Consider the following 23887-nt stretch of genomic DNA (forward strand, 5'->3'; position numbering starts at 1 on the left):
TCTTGAAAAATGGTGAAGTTTTTTTACAAAAAATATTTGTTAGGTTCTTCGCAAAAAACTCATTTTGGGAGCTCGAAAAATGGAAAATGAATATGCGGAAATTTGTATTTTTCACGAGAGGTGGATCAAAAACTTTTTACACCCAACCATTTGGTAAATTTTACATTAAATATGGCCTAGTATTTTATAAATTTGATTTGGTCCAATTTTGCAACAAATATATGGTAGGTTCTTCACAAAAAACCTCATTTTGGGCACTAAAAAATGGAAAATTGATTTTTCGCCCAAAGAAAATAAAAACTCCCTTAGGAAACATTGTTCGTCATTGCAAGATGCACCCTTGTGCACTATATGAGCTCATTTGAACAACATATGCCATGGAATTTTTATGCCCATTTCAAAATGCGGTCAAAACGGCGGACTTGACCGTTCCTAGCTAGTGGTTGTATCTTGGAAAACTTTTGAGTTTCTCTGATTAAATAGATACTTATGTACCTAGAAATGATTTTCGGAAAAAATAAAGAGCAAACTATGAGGCAGCTGCAGTTCAAATTTGACCTGCTTCCTACTGAATCAGCGGAAATTTGTCTTTTTCACGAGAGGTGGATCAAAACTCTTGACACCCAACCATTTGGTCAATTGTGCATTAAATATGGCCTAGTACTTTATAAAATTGATTTGGTCCAATTTTTCAACAAATATATGGTAGGTCCTTCACAAAAAAACTCATTTTGGGCACTCGAAAAATGGAAAATTGATTTTTCGTCCAAAGAAAATGAAAACTCACTTGGGCAACATTGTTTGCCATTCCAAGATTCACCCTTGTGCACAATATGAGATCATTTGAACAAACTATGCTATGAATGTGGCCATAAGATTGATCATTTGCCTTGAAAGCCATGAATCTCCACACATGATAGCTCATTTCTGAGAATATTTTTAAAAAATAATTACCGTATTACAAGTTTTTTATTTTTTCTGGTAACTTGGTCACATGTAATGACACAATGTGAAGGTTTTCTAATTTTTTGTTTTTTTTGAATTTTTCATGCCCATTTCAAAATGTGGTCAAAACGGCGGGCATGGCCGTTCCTAGCTAGTGGTTGAATCTTGAAAAACTTTTGATGTTTCTATGACTAAATAGATACTTATGTACCTAGAAATGATTTTTGGAAAAAGTAAATAACAAACTATGAGGCAGTTGCAGTTCAAATTTGACCCGCTTCCAACGGAATCAGCGGAAATTTGACTTTTTCACGAGAGGTGCATCAAAACTCTTGATACCCAACCATTTGGTCAATTGTGCATTAAATATGGCCTAATATTTTATAAAATTAATTTGGTCCAATTTTGCAACAAATATATTGTAGGTCCTTCACAAAAAAACTTATTTCGGGCACTCAAAAAATGCAAAATGATTTTTTTGTCCAAAGAAAATGAAAACTCCCTTAGGCAACATTGTTTCGCATTCCAATATGCACCCTTGTGCACAATATTAGATCATTTAAACAAACTATGTCATGAATGCGCCCATAAGATTGATCATTTGGCTTGAAAGTCATCATTCTTCACAGATGATAGCTCATTTCTGAGAACACTTTTTTTAAAATAACTGTCGTATTACTAGTTTATTATTTTAATGGTAACTTGGTCACATATAATGACGATGTGCAAAGGTTTTCCAATTTTTTGATTTTTTTTTGAATTTTTCATACCCGTTTCAAAATGCGGTCAAAACGGCGGGCATGACCGTTCCTAGCTAGTGGTTGGATCTTGGAAAACTTTTGGTGTTTCTATGATTAAATATATACTTATGTACCTAGAAATGATTTTTGGAAAAAAATAAAGAGCAAACTATGAGGCAACTGCAGTTCAAATTTGACCCGTTTCCTACTAAATTGGCGGAAATTTCTCTTTTTCACTAGAGGTGGATCAAAACTTTTGACACCCAACCATTTGGTCAATTATGCATTAAATATGGCCTAGTATTTTAGGAAATTCATTTGGTCCAATTTTGCAACAAATATATGGTAGGTCCTTCACAAAAAAACTCATTTTGGGCACTCGAAAAATGGAAAATTGGTTTTTGTCCAAAGAAAAAGAAACTTCCTTAGGCAACATTGTTTGCAATTCCAAGATGCACCCCTGTGCACAATATGAGATAATTTGAATAAACTATGCCATGAATGTGGCCATAAGATTGATCATTTGACTTGATAGCCATGCATCTTCACACATGATAGCTCGTTTCTGAGAACACTTTTTAAAAATAATTACCGTATTACAAGTTTATTATTTTTCCTGATAACTTGGTCACATATAATGACACAATGTGAAGGTTTTCCTACTTTTTGATTTTTTTTAATTTTTCATGCCCATTTCAAAATGCGGTCAAAACGACGAGCATGTCGGTTCCTAGCTAGTGATTGAATCTTGGAAAACTTTTTATGTTTCTCTGATTAAATAGATACTTATGTACCTAGAAATGATTTTTGGAAAAAACAAAGAGCAAACTATAAGGCAACTGTAGTTCAAATTTGACCCGCTTCCTACTTAATCGGCAGAAATTTGTCTTTTTCACGAGAGGTGGATCAACGCTTTTGACACCCAACCATTTGGTCAATTGTGCATTAAATATGGCCTAGTATTTTATAAAATTAATTTGGTCCAATTTTGCAACAAATATATGGTAGGTCCTTCACAAAAAAACTTATTTCGGGCACTCAAAAAATGCAAAATGATTTTTTTGTCCAAAGAAAATGAAAACTCCCTTAGGCAACATTGTTTCTCATTCCAATATGCACCCTTGTGCACAATATTAGATCATTTAAACAAACTATGTCATGAATGTGCCCAAAAGATTTATCATTTGGCTTGAAAGCCATCATTCTTCACAGATGATAGCTCATTTCTGAGAACACTTTTTTTTAAATAACTGTCGTATTACAATTTTATTATTTTAATGGTAACTTGGTCACATATAATGACGATGTGCAAAGGTTTTCCAATTTTTTGATTTTTTTTTGAATTTTCCATACCCGTTTCAAAATGCGGTCAAAACGGCCGGCATGACCGTTCCTAGCTAGTGGTTGGATCTTGGAAAACTTTTGGTGTTTCTATGATTAAATATATACTTATGTACCTAGAAATGATTTTTGGAAAAAATAAAGAGCAAACTATGAGGCAACTGCAGTTCAAATTTGACCCGTTTCCACTAAATTGGCGGAAATTTATCTTTTTCACCAGAGGTGGGATCAAAACTTTTGACACCCAACCATTTGGTCAATTATGCATTAAATATGGCCTAGTATTTTAGGAAATTCATTTGGTCCAATTTTGCAACAAATATATGGTAGGTCCTTCACAAAAAAACTCATTTTGGGCACTCAAAAAATGGAAAATTGGTTTTCCGTCCAAAGAAAAAGAAACTTATTTAGGCAACATTGTTTGCAATTCCAAGATGCACCCTTGTGCACAATATGAGATAATTTGAACAAACTATGCCATGAATGTGGCCATAAGATTGATCATTTGGCTTGGTAGCCATGCATCTTCACACATGATAGCTCGTTTCTGAGAACACTTTTTAAAAATAATTACCGTATTACAAGTTTATTATTTTTCTTGATAACTTGGTCACATATAAGGACACAATGTGAAGGTTTTCCTATTTTTTGAATTTTTCATGCCCATTTCAAAATGCGGTCAAAACGACGAGCATGACGGTTCCTAGCTAGTGGTTGAATCTTGGAAAACTTTTTATGTTTCTCTGATTAAATAGATACTTATGTACCTAGAAATGATTTTTGGAAAAAATAAAGAGCAAACTATAAGGCAACTGTAGTTCAAATTTGACCCGCTTCCTACTTAATCGGCGGAAATTTGTCTTTTTCACGAGAGGTGGATCAACGCTTTTGACACCCAACCATTTGGTCAATTGTGCATTAAATATGGCCTAATATTTTATAAAATTAATTTGGTCCAATTTTGCAACAAATATATTGTAGGTCCTTCATAAAAAAACGTACTTCGGGCACTCAAAAATGCAAAATGATTTTTTTGTCCAAAGAAAATGAAAACTACCTTAGGCAACATTGTTTCGCATTCCAATATGCACCCTTGTGCACAATATTAGATCATTTAAACAAGCTATGTCATGAATGTGCCCATAAGATTGATCATTTGGCTTGAAAGCCATCATTCTTCACAGATGATAGCTCATTTCTGAGAACACTTTTTTTAAAATAACCGTCGTATTACTAGTTTATTATTTTAATGGTAACTTGGTCACATATAATGACGATGTGCAAAGGTTTTCCAATTTTTTGATTTTTTTTTTGAATTTTTCATACCCGTTTCAAAATGTGGTCAAAACGGCGGGCATGACCGTTCCTAGCTAGTGGTTGGATCTTGGAAAACTTTTGGTGTTTATATGATTAAATATATACTTATGTACCTAGAAATGATTTTTGGAAAAAAATAAAGAGCAAACTATGAGGTAACTGCAGTTCAAATTTGACCCGTTTCCTACTAAATTGGCGGAAATTTCTCTTTTTCACCAGAGGTGGATCAAAACTTTTGACACCCAACCATTTGGTCAATTATGCATTAAATATGGCCTAGTATTTTAGGAAATTCATTTGGTCCAATTTTGCAACAAATATATGGTAGGTCCTTCACAAAAAAACTCATTTTGGGCACTCGGAAAATGGAAAATTGGTTTTTCGTCCAAAGAAAAAGAAACTTCCTTAGGCAACATTGTTTGCAATTCCAAGATGCACCCTTGTGCACAATATGAGATAATTTGAATAAACTATGCCATGAATGTGGCCATAAGATTGATCATTTGGCTTGATAGCCATGCATCTTCACACATGATAGCTCGTTTCTGAGAACACTTTTTAAAAATAATTATCGTATTACAAGTTTATTATTTTTATTGATAACTTGGTCACATATAATGACACAATGTGAAGGTTTTCCTATTTTTTGATTTTTTTGAATTTTTCATGCCCATTTCAAAATGCGGTCAAAACGACGAGCATGACGGTTCCTAGCTAGTGGTTGAATCTTGGAAAACTTTTTATGTTTCTCTGATTAAATAGATACTTATGTACCTAGAAATGATTTTTGGAAAAAATAAAGAGCAAACTATAAGGCGACTGTAGTTCAAATTTGACCCGCTTCCTACTTAATCGGCGGAAATTTGTCTTTTTCACGAGAGGTGGATCAACGCTTTTGACACCCAACCATTTTGTGAATTGTACATTAAATATGTCCTAATATTTTAGAAACTTGATTTTATCCTATTTTCCAACAAATATATGGTAGGTCCTTCACAAAAAAAGTCATTTTGGGCACTCGAAAAATGGAAAATCAAATTTTCGTGCAAAGAAAATGAAAACTCCCTTTAGCAATATTGTTTGCCGTTCCAGGATGGACACTTATGCAAGATGTGAGATCATTTGGACAAACTTTTCCATGAATTTTGACATAACATTGGCTATTTGCCTTATAAGAGAAACACAAAGAAAAAAAACTACTACACAAGCTTAATTCTGATTGGTGGAATCACTTGTGCCTTGGATTGATGACATGGCAAACGTTAGTCCATCCATCCATCCATCCAGCCATCCAACCCACGGCAGCAAACCCCCCTCTCTCTGGTGAACCCCACCCAACCTCTTGCCCTCCTCTCTCTTGCGCGAAACCTAGCGCTGCACCCCTCCCTTGCCGCCGCCACCTCCAGTGCCCGATCTTGGCAACCTCGGGCAGGAATCCGGTGGGAATCCTGCCGTCCTCCTCTCACCCCCACCGCCATCGATCCTTCCCCGGCCACCGCGCTGTACCGTACCTCTCCCTCTCTCGCATGGAGCCAGATCGAGCCGACGAGGTCAGTCCGTGGCCAGATCCGCCACGGCCACAACGGGCTTCCGGATCCGCGACGTCATCGAGCTGGATCCACGCCTCGTCGCAGGCCTCGTCTGCCTCCACGGCTGCGCCACGGGCTTATACTACGTCGCCCAGTCCGGCGTCGGCGCGCGGGGATGCTCCTTCTAGCGCACCACCATCGGCCTCATCCTCTGCTACACCCTAGAGATGGGGCTGTGTCGACCTCATCCCCTCGTCCCAGGAGGTCGAGGATCGCAAGGACTGGGAGATAGGTGAGATGGAGGGCAACTTCAACACCGCCTGCGTCAATCGGCGAGATGGAGACCGGCTGCACCACGGTGACGACGGGCCGACGCTGCTGGACTGGGAGCGCAGGTGGAGGATCGCGCTCGGGGCGGCCAAGGAAGTTTGGCGTATGCGGTTCGTCCTAGGCTAGATCCCAACCCGCGTTAGAGCTGCACACTATGATTTCCTCTTGCCAGTGAGATCTGTTCGTACTTGTCAGTAGTCGATGGGACGCTCAAGCTTCACTGCTGCTTCTGCTGTATATTTTTTGTAACCCATGTTTCTACTTGCAATCAACATACAATTTTGCGTCAAATGTTTCCTTGATTCTGTAGGATTAGTGCGTCTTGTTGCTTGTTGCTAGCTATAGGATCTGACTTTTGGTTGTTGTTTTGCTGATGTAGGCCAAGGGAAATGACTACCGTTCCAGGGTCTCTGGTCTGGGAGCTCGTGAAGAAGAACAACTACTTCTTGATCAAGCAGTTCGGCAAGAGTAACGCCAAGGTGCAGTTCAGCAAGGGGCCCAACAATGTCCACTTCTACAAGTTCTCGGGTCTGTAGCTCTTTGCATTGTTTTTAACCCTTTTTGTTTGCAAGTGTCTCTGCCAGGGGCTAACCTGCTGTGGGTCTAATGTGGTTTCAGGCTTGGCGAACAGCAAGACCGTGGCGGTCCAGCCATCAGCGGGAGAGGACAAGGTTGTTGTCCTGTCCACGACCAAGACCAAGAAGCGGAACACCCCTGCCAAGCTCCAGCACAAGACTGCGCAAGGAGTTCCGCAAGATGGCCAAGTCTGTCAAGAACCAGGTATTAACTCCAGAGTTTTGTACTTGAATTGCCCTTATGCTTGGCTTCTAAGCTACAACTATAAGTCACGGCTTGTCTCTGCTTCCTCCTTGAGTTCAGAGTTGTGGCATGGCATGCTTGATTTTGTGGTGGACTTGTGTCACTAATGATGCACCGTTGTTGCACTGCCTTGTCTTGAGTTCAGAGTTCAAGGATGTATGCTCTGGTTAGGAAATGATAGATGCATATGCAGTTATTATGTTTCCCAGTTTGTTGATGAGCTATTTGTTTCAACCATGGAAATATAGTTATAGTGTAATCTATCTCTTGGCATGCCATCTTCTGAAGTGACCAGTAAATGTGTAGCTCATCTCTATGTCAGTTGTCCAGTACTCATAGGTGTATGTTTAATACATCTTGGAGACCATTCTCTAATTTTAGTTAAACAATGTTTTCCCTCAATCATTACAACGTGTTGTTTTAAGAAGTCACTTTATTCTGCAAGTTGGACATAACTTCAGAAAAGTCTGATGCTTGCTGGGGCTGTTCCCTTAATTATGCAAAGTTTGAAAAGTTTGGGACTGGTCTTCTAGTGCTAAGTTTTGAACACTAACTTTAATTTATGTTCCTGCAGGAAATGGACCGATTCCTTTGAAATTCCTATGTTGGAAACAGTCCCTTACTCCACTCAGGTAACTCTATAATCTGTCCCGCTTCTAGGTTTCCAGCACTCGAATCTTTCGTTAGGAGAGTTTGAACTTGTTGGTCTATTCTCAACCATTGAGCGATTTTAGTCATCCTCTTCACTGGAGTAACAGTGCTCAGAACAACTCTTGTCTAGTCTCAGGATAATAAATCATGTTCTTCCATGTTTCCAAAAATACTTGTACTCCATGTTTCCAGAAAACAGCAACAACACACATGTCCAAAAATACTAGAATAAATTAGCAGTGGAGCATTGCTTGATTTATATACTTGATGACCAGAACTCGTTCAAGAGCTCTTTAGCCCTTCCAAAACAAGGTCTTGGTGTCCCCCTTACAGAAAATGTTCATATATGTTCCTGCATGATGCGTGTGTGCATGTTGGATGGTCACATTCTAGTGTACTAGCTAGCTAGTAAGCTTGTTTTGCTACCGGATGATTGAATGTCATCTCAGTTTGTACCTCATCTAGCTCACCACCTCAAATTGCCACTGTTTGGTTAGTGTTTCCTTCTTGGTTGGCTAAACATATCCGTTTGTTTGATTTGGAGCATTAGACGCTCTCCATCGATGATTGCCTAATTTTATTCATCGTCTCCACAATATATTCATTTAATTGTCTGCTACATCTTCACTTAAATACTCATAATGCTACTGTCCAGCCTTTGTTCAATTGGACTGACTATATATATCTTGTTAAAATTGTGGTCTTGATCTTTTCTTTAAACCTGGGACATCATGCATAACTAGCTCTTCCTTTTCAGTCTAAACCTGAGACCTCTTTTGTTCTATATTCAGATCTATGACTGATGGCCACACTGTTGTTTTGCTGTGCTTGATCAACCTGAGACTTCTTTTTATTGTAAAATTGAAGTTGTTTGGTTCTGGCCTCAGCAGCAGTACACTCTAATGTTGGTGGCCTTTATGTTCATTCTTTTGCAGGAGCTCCAGGCCTAATTTTTTTTGGAGTGTGAAGCCGTGAAGCCAAGTGTGAAGCAGTGAAGCCCTACTTAGCAAAGAGTTTTTGGTTCTGTAGTACACTGTAAATTGTAATATTGTAACGTATTGTAAAAGACTAATGTAGTGTTAATGAATTATATCTGTCCTGTCCTATTTGAAATAATGATTATGTATGTTGAAAAGATGTGAAATGGAAACTTGACCAGTGGGACCCAGTCACCCAGTTATGAATGTAATCTGAGCAATTTTGAAATTTCTGACATGTGTGACTGATGTATGGCATTATGACTAGTGGGAACAGCGCCAAAATATAATTATTCAAAATAGGAAATAAATGATTGTAAGAAGGCCAAGGCCCAAAAATAAAGAAGCTGAAATATTGGGCTTGGCCCATGTAGCCCACAAGAATTGACTTAGAAAAAAGCTTGAATTGTTGGGCTTGGCCCATGTAGAACACTGAATTGGACCGGGCTGATTCTTATCCACGTCAGCTTGCCACGCTGGATCCTACGTGGCCTGGGGAGGCTGCCAGTGGCCAAAAATTTGGTCGTGGAACCAACAACCTTTTACATATCACAAAGATGGCCGCTAATTTCAGTTTACGACCGCCAGCTTTTGACCATCTGTTTTTGGTCGCAAATGAAAAACAATGACCATTTAGCGACTAATAGTGATGGTCGCAAGTTGACATATTTCTTGTAGTGATTGACTGTTATGACATGTGGGCCCGCATGTCAGTCTCAATAAAATTTCTCTAGTTTTTTGGACTTTCTACAAATTTAGTCATTGACTTGACCCTAAACTAATTTTAGTTAGGCTAATCTAACCAAATGGGCTCGGTGGACAGTGGCCCATCTACCACTAAACTAATTACTCCCTCCGTCTCATAATGTAAGACGTTTTTTGACACTACACTAGTGTCAAAAAACGTCCTATATTATGGGACGGAGGGAGTAGTAGTTAGGCTAATCTAACCACATGGTGGCGGCCATGGCCAAGCTCAAGCCCGGGCGCGGCGGCGCGTTGCTGTGCGCGGAGGCTAGCCAGCGCGGAGCCCAGCCCGACCCCAGTGCGCTCGCCAGCCAGCGCAATGGCACGAAGGTCAGCCACCGCAATGGCGCAAAGGTTAGCCGGCGCGGCGGCCAGCTCGCGTGGCAGCGCGAAGGACAACCTTTCCTGCGGCGACCAACAATACGAGATGCTAAAGATGCGAGGTAAGCCACCGCGTGGTGACATGCTAAGGGATGGCCGACGTAGGGTGAGGGCTGGATCTCGATCCAAACTTCAATTTAGAGGAAAAATAGATTTTTTTTATTGACATGTGATCCCACATGTCGTAACGCCTAATGTGTGCTCACGATCCAAATTTCAGTTTTGGGGAAAAGTAGATTTCTTTGATTGACATGTGGATCCCACATGTCATAACCCCTAACGTGTGGTCAATCGTAACGGAGTTGACCATTATGACATGTGAGCATTGACAAGTGAGCCATCCCTGTCATAATCAGGTTTAATTTTTTCTAATCAGTCATTAAGATAGTGAGGTAGTTTTTTGCAAAAAAAATAGTTGTAGAGTGGTAGGGCAAAATTATACAAAAGTGGTAGTTTTCTGTTAGGGTTGATCGAAATGTGGTAGTATTTTGCTATATACTCATGTAAACTAGATCATCGACAAATTCCAGCATATATTAAGTTCAGTGACTACCTAAATAATGCAATTAGCTACTTAGTGGTCAGTGACCAACTAAGCACCAAGATAAAATAGTATCAATTTTGTAGTCAATATACCACTTACCGGTTAGTATGCCACTTGTTAGTATACCACTATCACTACAACATCAACTCTACTCTACTAGATACACTGAAACAATGGAACATGTACACAATAATTCTGATCAAACTCATCATCTACTGTTACTCACCTGCACAAAGCAGCCAACCAATTTTGTATAGGTTTTATAGATGTTTGGAGGAGTGGTCGTTTTTCGGATCTCTGGTCTGAATTGTGATGGTTTTATGCTATTTACTTGGTTTTCTTCTTGCATCTTCGAAGCAGTACTACTCGCATTGGAGGTCAGAGGTTCAAAAGTTTTGCCCAACGACCGACAGATGGTACCCGTGGTGGCATCCTTCTGCTGTGGGATGAGGATGCAGTCCAGCTATCCAACGTGCATTTTGGGACCTACTACCTCTCGGCCTTGGTTACCCTGCGCTCCCAGACCGACAACTCCACCTCCTTCAAGCTGACCGCTGTCTACGGCCCGACCCGTGGCAATCTCAAGGACGCCTTCTTTGGCGAGCCTGTGTCCGAAAAGCCTCCCCCGGGCACCATGTGGCTAGTCACGGATGACTTCAACCAAATCTATCGAGCAAGAGATAAGAATCGCGCAAATGCTGATCGCAGCCGCATTGTCCGTTTTAGAAACGCCCTGAACTCCTGTGAGTTAAAAGAGATCCATCTGCAAAACAAGAGGTTCACGTGGAGCAACGATCAAAGTGACCCTACCTTGAGCAAACTTGATAGCTTCTTCTGCAATGAGGAATGGGACTTGGAGTTCGGTTCGCACATCCTGCATGCCCTTTCTTCCTCTCCGTCCGACCATTGTCCGCTTCTGCTTGCAAATGCGAATGGCCCGAAATGTTCCAAGTGCTTCCGTTTGAGAACTTCTGGATTAGGATACCCGGGTTTCTGTCCACTGTCCAAGCGGCGTGGAATGGAGACCATAGCCATGTCGAGCCCTGCCACATTCTCCATCACAAGCTCAAGAAAACTAGTATCAGACTTAAATCATGGAGCAAAACACCTTTCTCTAATGTCAAGGTCCAGCTTCATATGCATCCTTCGCCTAGATGTTGCGCATGAATCTAGATCCCTGAGCCCCGACGAGCTCGATCTCCGAAAGAGGCTTAAGAGGCGTGTCATTGGTTTGGCCGTGCTAGAGAAGGCTCGGAAACGACAAATGTCAAGGATCACGTACATGAAAGAAGGAGACGCCAACACTAGATTCTTCCACCATAGAGTGAATCGCAGAAGGAGAAAAAATTTCATCCATCGCCTAAAACATAATGGTGGCTGGGTTACTGACCACGACCATAAGAAGGCCATCATTCACAGCCACTTCTCCTCTGTTATCAAGAAGGGCCCCCGGCGACAAAGGGACTTTAACTGGGAGGGCGTTCCCACCCCTGACTGTGACCTTAGTGACATTGGATCCCCTTTCACCGAGGAGGAGGCTAGGCGAGTCGTGTTTCAGTCACCATCTAATAAGGCTCCGGGACCTGATGGCTTTACGGGTGCTTTCTTCAAAGCATGTTGGGACATCATCAAGGTGGATGTCATGGCTGCCATTGACCACTTCTCCAATCTGCATGCTTCGAACTTCCACTGGTTGAACTCGGCCAACATCGCACTCATTCCGAAGAAAGATGGTGCGGAAGATATCTCTGACTTTCGGCCTATCCATCTGATCCATGTCGTGGCCAAGCTCACTGCAAAGATGATGGCGTCCCGCCTCGCAGTTCACATGGATGATCTTGTTTCGCAAGCCCAGAGCGCCTTTATCAAGAAGCGAAGCATCCACGACAACTTCACCTATGTGCGCAACCTTGCCAGAAGGTTCCACCGGAGCAAGACCCCTATGTTGCTCTTCAAACTTGACATCAAGAAGGCCTTTGATTCGGTTCGATGTGACTACTTATTGGATCTCCTGCAGCACCTTGGCTTCCCTGTGCGTTTCCGAGGCTGGGTTTCGGCACTCCTCTCCTCGGCCTCCTCGCGAGTTTTGCTCAATGGCACGATTTGATCCTATCCGTCATGGTAAAGGCCTGTGACAAGGGGATCCGTTGTCCCCTTTACTCTTTCTGCTCGCCATCGACCCCCTACACCACATCCTTGACAAGGTCACAAGGCAAGGCAAACTTCAGCCGCTCCGGGCCAACACCGCCACTCTCCGTGCCTCCCTTTATGCTGATGACGCTGCTGTTTTCATCAAGCCTATCAAGGAGGACGTTCACTACTTCTCCTCTGTCCTTGATGCTTTTAGGGAGGTCACGGACCTGGTCACTAATTGCAATAAGAGTCTTGTGGCCCCCATCCGCTGTGCCAGCCTTGACCTATAGGATATCTTGCAGCACTTCCCGGCAAAGCTCACCCCTTTCCCCATGACATACCTCGGGCTGCCCCTCTCGGTGTCAAGGCTCAAAGCAATACACTTCTTGCCCCTCGAAGATAAAGTTGCACGCAAAATTGCTCCTTGGATTGGGCAACTCATGGCTGCCCCTGGTAGGGCCGTCCTGGTTAAGGCGGTACTCACTTCCATCGCCATCTATAGCATCACATCGCTTGTCCTACCGGTGGAGGTGCTCAAGAGGATTGATGCCTTGAGACGGGCCTTTCTATGGGCTGGCTGCGATAAGGTCACTGGAGGCAATTGCAAGATTAATTGAGAACGGGTCTGTGGACCGAAGATTATGGGCGGCCTTGGAATTCTGAATTTGTGGAAGTTTACCACCACGCTTCGCCTCCGCTGGCTTTGGTTCGAGTGGTCTGCTACACCCAAACCATGGGTTGGGCTTGGCACCCCTTGCGACGAGGCTGGTAGGGACCTTTTCGCTGCGTGTACGACGATGAAGATTGGAGGTGGCTCCAAAGCTCTCTTCTGGAAGTCCCCTTGGCTTGATGGGTTGAGGCCAATAGATATTGCTCCCAGAATCTTTGATATCTCCAAAAGGAAAGACTGCTCTGTACTAAAGGCCCTAAATGAAGACTTTTGGGTCATCCAGATCAACTTGACAGAAGGCATCTCTGCCGGGCATATTCAGGAGTTCGCCACTCTGTGGGAGAAGCTGGAGGGGGTTATTCTCGACCACGACACGCAAGGTACGATCACTTTGAAATTCACGGACAATGGTACCTTCACGACTTCCTCGGCCTACAAGATGCAATTCGAGGGGCATACCACCACGAACACCGTATGGAAGGTGTGGGCCACTCCTAAATGCAAGTTCTTTGCTTGGTTAGTCATCCACAACAGAGTTTGGACGGCTGATAGGCTACAACGAAGGGGATGGCCAAATTGCGGCTTGTGCCCGCTCTGTAACCAGGTCCAGGAATCGGCGGCCCATCTTCTGTTCCAATGCCGCTTTTTGATCGCCGTCTGGAACACAGTTAAGGCGAAGATTGGGTTGGTTGACCTCTCGACGCATGATTGGGCAACTATGAACAATGTCAACGACTGGTGGACTAAGCTTTTCCTTGTGCGTTCGTCATCTCGGAAGGGAATGGCCTCGCTCCTTATGTTGGTCTCCTGGGAGCTATGGAAGGATAGGAACGCTAGGGTTTTTAGAAATACTTCTACGCCTTGGATGATTATCATGGACAAGATCCTTGATGAGGCAAGCCTATGGGTTTCTGCGGGGGCCAAGGGTTTAGAATGACAAGATCCTTGATGAGGCAAGCCTATGGGTCTCTTCTTTTTTCGCCACTATGTAGCTGCTGTATTCGGACCTTGTTTCCTCTTCTTCTTAGAGCACCTTCAACAGCCGCGCAACGCGCCGCGCGCAAAAAAAGCCATTTGCTGTGCGCCGTTCGCCTGGTTTGGCGCGGCCGGCAGCGCTGGTACCAGCAGACGCGTCAAAATTGAGCGCACGTGTAGCTCCAGCGGCCGCGCTAAAATGCAGCGCACGCTAAACAGTGCGTACATTTTTTTAATAAAATTCATAGATAGAAAAAACGATACATAGATATTTTACATAGTTCCATAGCATAGATAGATAAAAACTATTTTAAATAGTGCAAGGACATAGATAAAAACTACTAGTAGTGCAACTACAGCCTACTCCCAGTCGTCATCGTCATCGTCGCCATCCTCGCTGGTCTGATCCGAGGTATCGAGCCACATGTCTTTCCAATGATCATCATCAGACGCAAAGATCGTCTCACCACCATTCTCAACGACTTCGCACTGGGACAGCGCCAGGGCCTTCCGCCGACGCCTGTCCAACCGCTCAGCGCGGCGCCTTTGCGTCTCCTCCTCGCGGCGCCTTGCCCAGTAGGCTTGCTCGTAGGTGACGTCCTCCGGGTGTTGCTGGCGCCACTCCGCCATGATCCGCTCGTCCTCATGGGCGACGAGGAGGCGGTTCTGCCGCTCAGCGTGATACGCACGGTCTTGTGCCGTGCAAAGACGAGGCGGCGGGACGACGTCCAGCGCCTGCTGCAGCGTGTGGACGTCGTGGAAGTTCATCTGCTGGCGCGGCCTGCCTAGGCGCCACGCCGCCGCGTCGTACGCGCGGGCGGCCTCGTGCACCGTCTCGAAGGTGCCGAGGCCGAGCCGGAGTTGGCCGAACCGTATCTCGGAGTAGAACCCGCCGTTGGGGCGCTGGCGGACGCCGTGGTAGCCCGACGCTCCTCGGCGGCGCGGCGGCGGGGCGCTGGTGCGGTGGCGCGCGTGGCAGCGGAAGCAACCGAGGAAGCGGTGAAGGCGCGCGTGGCAGCGAAAGAAGAAGAGATGCGTGTGGAATAGGCGCGTGACGAGCGCCGCATTTTATAGGCGCGCCGGAAGCGGTGCGCGAGCGCGCGACCTGCCGCCTTTTCCTCCACGCGCGCGCTAAAAGCCAAGTTTACCACGCACGCGCGACTGAACGTCCCGCGCGCGCGCGCTAAAAGCCAAGTTTACCGCGCACGCGACTTTTGGCGCGGCTGTTGGAGATGCTCTTAATCAATGAAATGGCAAGTCTTTTGCTTGTTTCAAAAAAAACAGTACTGCTCGCCGTCCCTGAACGACCGGGAGGTGACATGATAAAAGCAGAGCACACAACTCGCCGGTGAACCGATTTAAAGTTCCATATACTAGTAGCACACATACTACTAATTAACTTACAAAACACGAACAGAGGGAGTGGACTAACTTAGCTAACACGAACCCTCCTCCCTCCACATCATCCAACACCATGGAGCCCATGAGAAGCTACCAAGTCGCAGAGACCAGACAGAGAGCCGAAATAGTCTCGCAAGGACACACACACACACTACAGGGTAAACTTAAACAAGGGAAAGAATCGCAAAGGAAACTAAAGACAAGCCGCCAAATAATTGCACAGCCGATCTCGCCTTCTTCTTCCTCCTGCCCTCCCGTCGCCCCCCGCCACTTGCTACATACGTACGGTCGCTCTCGGCCCTGCGAGCTTGGGCCATGCTCCTCACTTGTACTCCAGGATCATGTTGTTCTCGGGCGCCAGGCCGACGCAGGCCCTCATGATGTTCTCCAGCATCGCCCTCTGCTTCGCCAGGGCGTTCACCACCGGTGTGCCAGGAGGAACCTGTTAACAGACAAATTCAGTTGCACGTCAGTTAATCGTCTTTATTTATCTGTAGGTTATTTAGAGCAAACAGTCGAGAATTGTTTCTTACCAGGGGTGCCTTGGTGAGGTAGCTCAGGATGGTGGCAACCGGATGGAAGGAGTGGAACTTGTCCTGCACAGATGCAAGTGGAACAACGAAAGCTTCAGTTTGGCTCCCAAAGTATATCTCGACTGCACAGTAGACTAGCAACATATCTCGTCAGACTCTTACCTCTCCCTCGGCTTTCAGCTGAATCCTGGTGCTGAGCTCGGCCAGGAGCACCAGGTCAAGGATGATGGGTGCGGCGAGGAGCGAGTCCTCGCAGGTGTTGTGCAGCACGATGGTGCTCTTGCCCCCCATGAAGATCTCCGAGGTGTACTCGTCCATGGCCCTCTTGCTGTCTCCAACGTATGGCACATACTGCAAAACAACGGTGAAGCTTCAGTATATACTTCCAAGTTTTTGCACCAACAGTGCATGTGTCCGTAGTAGGTGAGAGACAGATCGACAGACCTTGATCACGACGACGTGGTCAGGATGCTCCCCGGGCTCGTAGAGGATAGCATTGCTCGAGACCATGTCATCCACCACGTTGCTCTTGGAGATCTCCTTGGAACGGAATGTCTGCGGTGCGGATAGGTTCATCCCGTCGTTGTTCCCCAGATGGTTGTAGCTGACAATTGAGGTGGGCTGCAAGAACAGAAACCACATATGTTTAGGCTTCGTAACACAGAAATGTCTGTGTATACATGTGTTCAGTTGACAGTTGATTGTTACCTTGATTCCAGCACCAACAAGGAAATCCACCAAGACAGATTTCATCTTAGTCTGGCCACTCTTGAAATCATCACCACCAATCAGGCAGTTGTTCTTAATGGCAAGATCGATCAGCCCTGCACACAAGAAAATAACATAAGCCTGTAACCAGACACCATATACAGGTACAATCAGCAGAGCAAGCTACACACCAGGCACAAAGGTGTTCTGAGGGCTCCCGTTGATGAACGGCACACCCTCCATGACGCAGGCAATGGCATACAGTGTCGATGGAGATATCTCTGCCTCGTTCTTGTCCACAGACGCCAAGAGGTTCTCCATCGTGTCATTAAGCCCAACAGAGACGTTGCTGTACCTTTCAGTGTTTGCCGTCCAAAGCACCACTACCTTGTCCACCTTGTTCTTCTCCTTGAACTCCCTATTTCATCAAGCCATATGAGGGCGCAAATTTAGAAGTTGATGAAGTTTTCAGCATGGAACGTTGAAACTAACAAGGACTGGTGGAGTAACATTTTCATGAGTAACTCAGCTTAAAATTTAATTTCAGTAGAACGACCCTTCGTGGAGTCCAATCATACAAAAGCCGGTGGCTATAGAGAATCTGTCCAATCATACAAAAGCCACTGGCTGTAGAGAATTATGCATATAGAATCATACCAGTTAAGTAGTGTTATTGTTTTAAAGCATATTCGCAGTGGTTACAGAGAATTATCCATATTAATCATGCGTGCTCAGGCATCAAACTCAGAGTACTCTTTTTTTATTCTACTCTTAAGTGCTGGAATATAGAGTATGTCAAGTTGTATACGTGCATATCTGTATACCTTATGTCTTTGATAATCTGCTCCATCTGCTCTTTCTTTGTGCCCTTGATGACATTGTTAGCCCGGGAGCCCTGGTTGGCAGCGATGAAGTCCGGGTCATAGATGCCGGGGAGCGGCACGATGGACTCCATGTAGGGCCTGAGCTGCTTCTGCAGGTCAATGTCCAGCACCTTGGCCCTGGTCATAGCATCAGCCAGGTTCATGCTGCTAATATCCCAGCCCCCAAACACAAGGTCATCTGGGTTTACCTGAAAAATCATTCTAACACCGTCAGAATAGGATTTGCAGCCAACTGCAAGTCTGGAACATATACAGTCAACAGAGCCCATAGCATTTTGACCGGTACAATGACAACATCATGGCACATATCCACAATTTTCTTTACTAAAGAGCACATGGTGCACTGTCTTTTTTTATTTTTGCATGACTTAGCTGTCCTTCAACTAACATGCAGCATCAAATTGCTACGGGGATAGTGCTCTTCACATAGCAATATCTTTTTAATGTTAGTATTGATTGCAGTGACTCGAAGAAAACTGTATTTACCATGGGCAGGAGGCTCTTGAAGGGTGCATAGATCTCCTCTCCGTTGTAGCTCCCGACCCTGATGGTGGAGGCCTGGGTGAGGGACCCAAAGTAGTTGGCTTGCTGCACCTTGTCCTTTGTCGCCCATGAGATCCCCCTAAATTGATTAAACTCACCATCAGTCTCAAATAAGACACTACTGTTGACAAGGAAGAACCAAAATTGTAATGATGGAATCGATGTGGATGGTGACAACGTACTCCCTGTTGGCGATGACCCCAGCCATGAGTGTGGAGCCATTGTTGCCGCCCCACCCCACGAGCATCACCCTGCACCACCAAAAACAGAGTCCAAATGATTACCACAAATAATCAGCGTATTCTGTCGACAAGTGGCTCACACTACACTGCACGTAGCCAACATGCAAAGCAATCCGCTAGTGGATGTAGATGAAAACAAAGAGGAAATCAGAGAACCCGGGGAAACAAACAAATGCATGGGATTCAGAGTAGCAGTAAATTATACTTGGTCAGGCTAACATAGTTGGGCCCTTGTCAAAAGAAAAAGGCTGACGTCTCATTATTATACCAGGTGGAGTCAAAACCCTGTTCTGCATCTCATCTAAAAAAATACAGAGCAGTCCGTTCTGAATCTTAAAATACAAGCTCACGTGCACATGCGACAGGTGAAAAACTAGTAGATCGGGGAAAGCATGTCGTATTACGGAGATGGAGTTGGTCGGATAGCCGATCTGCTAGCGATAATCCAAAACCGAACAGCATCTTGCAGACGACAACAAACGCATCGCATTCTCCTAAAAAGTCGAAAATGAGACCGTTCGTTTGGCTCCTGCCGTCCATTGATTCTCCTCTCTTGGCAAGGAAAGAATGCCAAAACGAAACGAAAACGAAAACAGAATCCAACACTAGAGGCTGACAGCGATCCGAGAACGACCTAGGCCCACAAGCGTCAACGACGGCCGGCGAAGTTCCGAATGGAACACAGGTCGCACTGATCTTGACAGGACCGAATTAAATCAAGTAAATACATCAGGAGATAATTAAGAGAAGCGCCGAGTTACTGAAACACGGCGACTGAGTGACTGATCTTGACACGACAGAATCTAAAGGATTAAACTAGGCTTTACATACAGAAGACAAGAGAAGCACTGCGCGCGCGTATATAGGGAGGGGAGGAGAGGAGCGTTGGTTACCGACCCGAGCTTGGGGACGTTGGTGTTGGTCTTGAAGTGGTAGTTGACGGACTTGGGGCGGACGACCCACTTGGAGGCGCCGTCGTGGCTCTCGTGCACCAGCTCCGTGGTGTCGTAGCGGTACTCGGACTCGATCTCCCCCGCGCCGTACCTCACGTTCGGGCTCTCCACGCGGAAGCTCTCGATGAACATCTTGGCGACGCAAGATCGATCTCTCCCTCTCTTTCTTTCCTGGAGACTCTTGCAGGGAGGAAGAGAGAGGTTTTCGAGTGCGGTGGCAAGGGGCTGGAGTGAATTGTGTGTGATCTGCGGTGGGTAAGCGGGCGGGGGTGGGGGATTTATAGCGGGTTAGGCGGCCACGTGGTTTCGCTGGGGTCCACGCCGTAGGTGCCAGTGCCAGGCGGGGCGGCGGCGAGACAGCTTGGCCGCCGGGGATAGCCGCCGGCGGGCTGGGGAGGCGGGGGGCGGAAGGGAATGGGGGTCGGGGAGAGGCTCGAAGAGGAGGAAGGGGCGCGATGGGCCGATGAGGTATCGACCGCACTTCTTTCTTTTTCTGCGAGGACGGAGGGAGGAACACAGTTACGATTTTGCACTCAAGAAATCGCAAAAATGCCCTGCCCACAAAGATCGTGTGCTGCGAGGCAGAGGCGTCACATGCACACAGTGGCCGCGCGCACCCTGCCTCTGCCGGTGCCAGTGCCAGGCGCCGGGATCATCAACGATTCCGTGGACACGGGCACGCGAGATAGATACTAGTAGATTCCGAACGATTCTGAAATTCCGAGGAACTGCGAGGGGCGAAACGCGAATGATCCCGCGGTCCGCTGCGCCCGGCGCGGGCGCGGCTGGGAGCGGGCCCAGTGAGCCGCGACGGCCCACGGTCGCACGGCGGGGCCCCAGCTCCTTCCCAAGTGGCGCTCTCTGCTCCGTGGTGCTCGTGGGCGCCGTCACGTGGCCAACCGCCGCCCGGTCGTGGCAGACGCTCCTGGAAACGCCTCACACACACACGTCCTTCCCCACAGAGCATAGACGCGGTCCATGGGCTCGCTGCAGAGCACGCCATGTGGTGCGGTGTCAGCGGCGGGCGGGGAGGCACCGCTCCGAGCTCGTGCGTTGTCAGTGCGATCCAGTCCCGAGAGCAGGCGCGGGTCCCCGGGGAAACACGAAATTGTTGTCCTTGCATGCAAATGGCCCTGTCCTTGCATGTAAGACTCTCGGGAATCTTCGGGCGCTCGCGGCTAGTGCGTTCTAGGCTCCTCTCTTCTCGTCAGATCTGCTGGGGGAGGTTGCCACTGCTTTTGCTATGGCTCAACCAAAGTAATTTGCCCTAGCACAAAGATGAGTAAGTTTGTCTGCCAACCCGCAAAAAAAAGGTAAGTTTGCTTGCCCTAGCTACAAGTGCAAGCTCAGAGAGATTGTATGGTGATATGCCTTTGTGCAACTTTTACAAGTGTTAGGTTCTATAGATTCTTTGCGTTGCAAGCTGAAATCCGGTCGAGTACTGATCATTGCTTCCTACTTGGAGCGTCTACAAGCAGGATTGCCAAACATGGACCATTGTACGCCCACGGACAGTGACCGGTCACCACCCATTTGTACTCGCCCACGTGCTTTTTAAATTCATACAATCTATACCAATATGTAAATAAGCAACACAACATCAATCAAAGCTACGTACCCATATATAGCACAATCGGACCAAAAAAAATAGAGTAACAGAGTTCATCAGACACTGTTCATGGGACATAGTTCATCATTGGACGGATTAAACTTGGTACAAAATAAATTAGATCGGGGGAGCGGGGTGACGAACATGGCCATTTCCTCGCCGGGCCTCTCCCCTTGTGGTCACCGGAGCGACGGTAGTAGTCCTCCGTGTAGGCATCCGCAGCGGGAGGTGTGTCGTCGTCCGTGCTTGTCGTGCCACTATTGGACGACGACGAGATGATGCCGACGAGACGTATGTCGGCACATGCATGCTCCTTCGTGTGTCGTCGTCCCTGCTAGTCCTGCCACTATTGGACGATGACGAGATGATGCCGACCAGACGTCTGTCAGTGCATGCATGGTCCTTCGTGTGTCGTGGCGCCTTGGCCTTGGCGATCTCCTTCTGCATCGCGAGGCACTTCGATACTTTGGTGCCAAGCCGGAGCTCCTTCGTGTGTCGCGACGCCTTGGCCTTGGCGATCTCCTTCTGCATCGTGAGGCACTCCGACACTTTGGTGCCGAGCCGGAGCTCCTTCGCGTGTCGCGGCGCCTTGGCCTTGGCGATCTCCTTCTGCATCGCGAGGCACTCCGACACTTTGGTGCCAAGCCAGAGCTCCTTCGCGTGTCATGGCGCCTTGGCCTTGGCGATCTCCTTCTGCATCATGAGGCAGTCCGACACTTTGCTGCCAAGCTGGAGCTCCTTCGCGTGTCGCGGCGTCTTAGCCTTGGCGATCTCCTTTTGCATCGCGAGGCACTCCAACACTTTGGTGCCGAGCCGGAGCTCCTTCACGTGTCGCGGCACCTTGGCCTTGGCGATCTCCTTTTGCGTCACGAGGCACTCCGACACTTTGGTGACGAGCCGGAGCTCCTTCGCGTGTCGCGACGCCTTGGCCTTGACGATCTCCTTCTGCATCATGAGGCACTCCGACACTTCGGTGCCGAGCAGGAGCGCCTTCGCGTTCGTCTCCCCCGTGGTTAACAACCAACGGAGAACATCACGGAGGAGTTGTTGCTCCTGGTTGAAATGCGTGGATCTCGCGCGTGTGCGCGAGGATCCGTCCTCCGCCGCCCTCCGCCTCTCGCGACACGCGGCTTTGGCCTCTGATTCCGGCAACCTCATCTGCTGGCTCGGCCCGGGCACTAGCACCCAACGCTGCCCGAGAGGAGCTGGGGTTGAAGGGGAAGGGGGGTGGCGCGCCTGGCGGTGGATCTGGAGAGGCACGGAGTGCAACGGGCCGCCACACTCGACTACAATGTGTCGTCGGGTCATCGGGGACGGCGCGGAGGTCGAGCTCCCTCGGGTGTTCACCTGCGACCGCTCGATGGAAATGTGGTGCACGAGCTCCTCATTGTCCGGTGTCGTAGCCGTCCTCCTTCAAGAGCCCGTCCCAATCGATGGATTGGACTCATTGCCGAAGGAGCTGCCGAAGCCGGCCATGGTGGATGGAAGAGGACTGGAATGGAGCTAATTTTTTTAAATAATACATTTTTTTATTAATTTTCATAAATATTACGCTGGGTAATTTTTTTTCAAAAATAATACCGTCGGCCTGCCTAGTCGGCCCACAGCAGGCCGATTGGACTCCAGTCGGCCTACAACTGGCCGACTGGCCCCTGTCGGCCCACTGTGGGCTGATTGGGTCCTGTCGGCCAGCTGTAGGCCGACTGGAGCTAATTGGCTCACTGTGGGCTAATTGTTTTTGCAAAAAAAGTAGGCATAAAAAATATATGTTAAAAAAGTGTTAATTATGTCATTAAAAAATGTTAAACGTGTATAAAAAAATGTTCCTGATGTATACAAAAAATGTACAATATATATGCAAAAAGTTGACATAAAAAATACGTTTTAAAAAGTGTTAAGCATGTATTTAAAAATTGTTAAATGTGTGTATAAAAAATGTTCCTTATTTATACAAAAAATATAGAATTTGTATGAAAAAAAGTTGACACCAAAAAAATATGTTTGAAAAAAATTGTTAATCATGTATTTGAAAAAATGGTCCTTATCTATACAAAAAATATAGAATGGGTATGAAAAAAAGTTGACACCAAAAATATATGTTTGAAAAAAATGTTAATCATGTATTTGAAAAAATGTTCAACGAGTACACAAAAATGTTTCATGTATTGGAATGAAAGGTTAAATGTGTATAAAAAAATGTTCCAGCTCCGGATCCGGTATGGAAGCATCATGGACCTAAGTATGATTGGTTGCTCTTTTTGTATGGAACTGGAACATTTTTTTCAAACATATTTTTTTGGTGTCAACTTTTTTTCATACACATTCTATATTTTTTGAATAGATAAGAAACATTTTTTATACACACATTCAACAATTTTTAATCATGTATTTGAAAAAATGTCAACTTTTCAAACATATTTTTCAAACATATTTTTTTGGTATCAAATTTTTTTCATACACATTCTATATTTTTTGTATAAATAAGGAACATTTTTTATACACACATTTAACAATTTTTAAATACATGCTTAACACTTTTTAAAACATATTTTTTATGTCAACTTTTTTGCATATATATTGTACATTTTTTGTATAAATCAGGAACATTTTTTTATACACGTTTAACATTTTTTAATTACATAATTAACATTTTTTTAAACATATTTTTTATGCCAACTTTTTTTGCAAAAACAATTAGCCCACAACGAGCTAATTAGGACCCAATCAGCCCACGGTGGGCCGACAGGGGCCAGTCGGCCAGCTGTAGGCTGACTGGAGTCCAATCGGCCTGCTGTGGGCCGACTAGGCCCAGTCGGCCTGCAGCGGGCCGACGGTGTATTATTTTTGAAAAAAATTTACCCAGCGTAATATTTATGAAAATTAATAAAAAAAATGTATTATTTAAAAAAAAATTA

At 45.6% G+C, this 23887-nt stretch overlaps 3 protein-coding genes and 1 pseudogene across 3 annotated transcripts; 2 read left to right on the forward strand and 2 right to left on the reverse strand.

Moving 5' to 3' along the window:
• Nucleotides 1-6591: 6591 nt before the first annotated feature.
• Nucleotides 6592-7101, forward strand: LOC120962572 (large ribosomal subunit protein eL28z-like; annotated as a pseudogene).
• Nucleotides 7102-9615: 2514 nt separating this feature from the next.
• On the forward strand, nucleotides 9616-12428 carry LOC109758135 (uncharacterized). Its single transcript, XM_020316984.1, has 2 exons — nucleotides 9616-9839; nucleotides 10682-12428. The coding sequence occupies exons 1-2, from the start codon at nucleotides 9616-9618 to the stop codon at nucleotides 12426-12428; spliced, it is 1971 nt and encodes a 656-aa protein (XP_020172573.1).
• Nucleotides 12429-14459: 2031 nt separating this feature from the next.
• On the reverse strand, nucleotides 14460-15575 carry LOC109758136 (uncharacterized). The gene is made up of 2 exons (XM_020316985.1): nucleotides 15547-15575; nucleotides 14460-15054 (listed from the first exon to the last, which is right to left on the reverse strand). Exons 1-2 carry the CDS (start codon nucleotides 15573-15575, stop codon nucleotides 14460-14462), a joined length of 624 nt encoding a protein of 207 aa, XP_020172574.1.
• LOC109758133 (inositol-3-phosphate synthase) lies at nucleotides 15442-20077 on the reverse strand. The gene is made up of 10 exons (XM_020316983.4): nucleotides 19308-20077; nucleotides 18351-18419; nucleotides 18112-18247; nucleotides 17566-17813; nucleotides 16933-17159; nucleotides 16742-16857; nucleotides 16478-16654; nucleotides 16196-16384; nucleotides 16034-16096; nucleotides 15442-15942 (listed from the first exon to the last, which is right to left on the reverse strand). Exons 1-10 carry the CDS (start codon nucleotides 19493-19495, stop codon nucleotides 15823-15825), a joined length of 1533 nt encoding a protein of 510 aa, XP_020172572.1. The 5' UTR covers nucleotides 19496-20077; the 3' UTR covers nucleotides 15442-15822.
• Between the last annotated feature and the right edge of the window lie 3810 nt (nucleotides 20078-23887).

This window comes from Aegilops tauschii, chromosome 4 (genome assembly GCF_002575655.3).
Source record: "Aegilops tauschii subsp. strangulata cultivar AL8/78 chromosome 4, Aet v6.0, whole genome shotgun sequence".
Taxonomy (NCBI): domain Eukaryota; kingdom Viridiplantae; phylum Streptophyta; class Magnoliopsida; order Poales; family Poaceae; genus Aegilops; species Aegilops tauschii.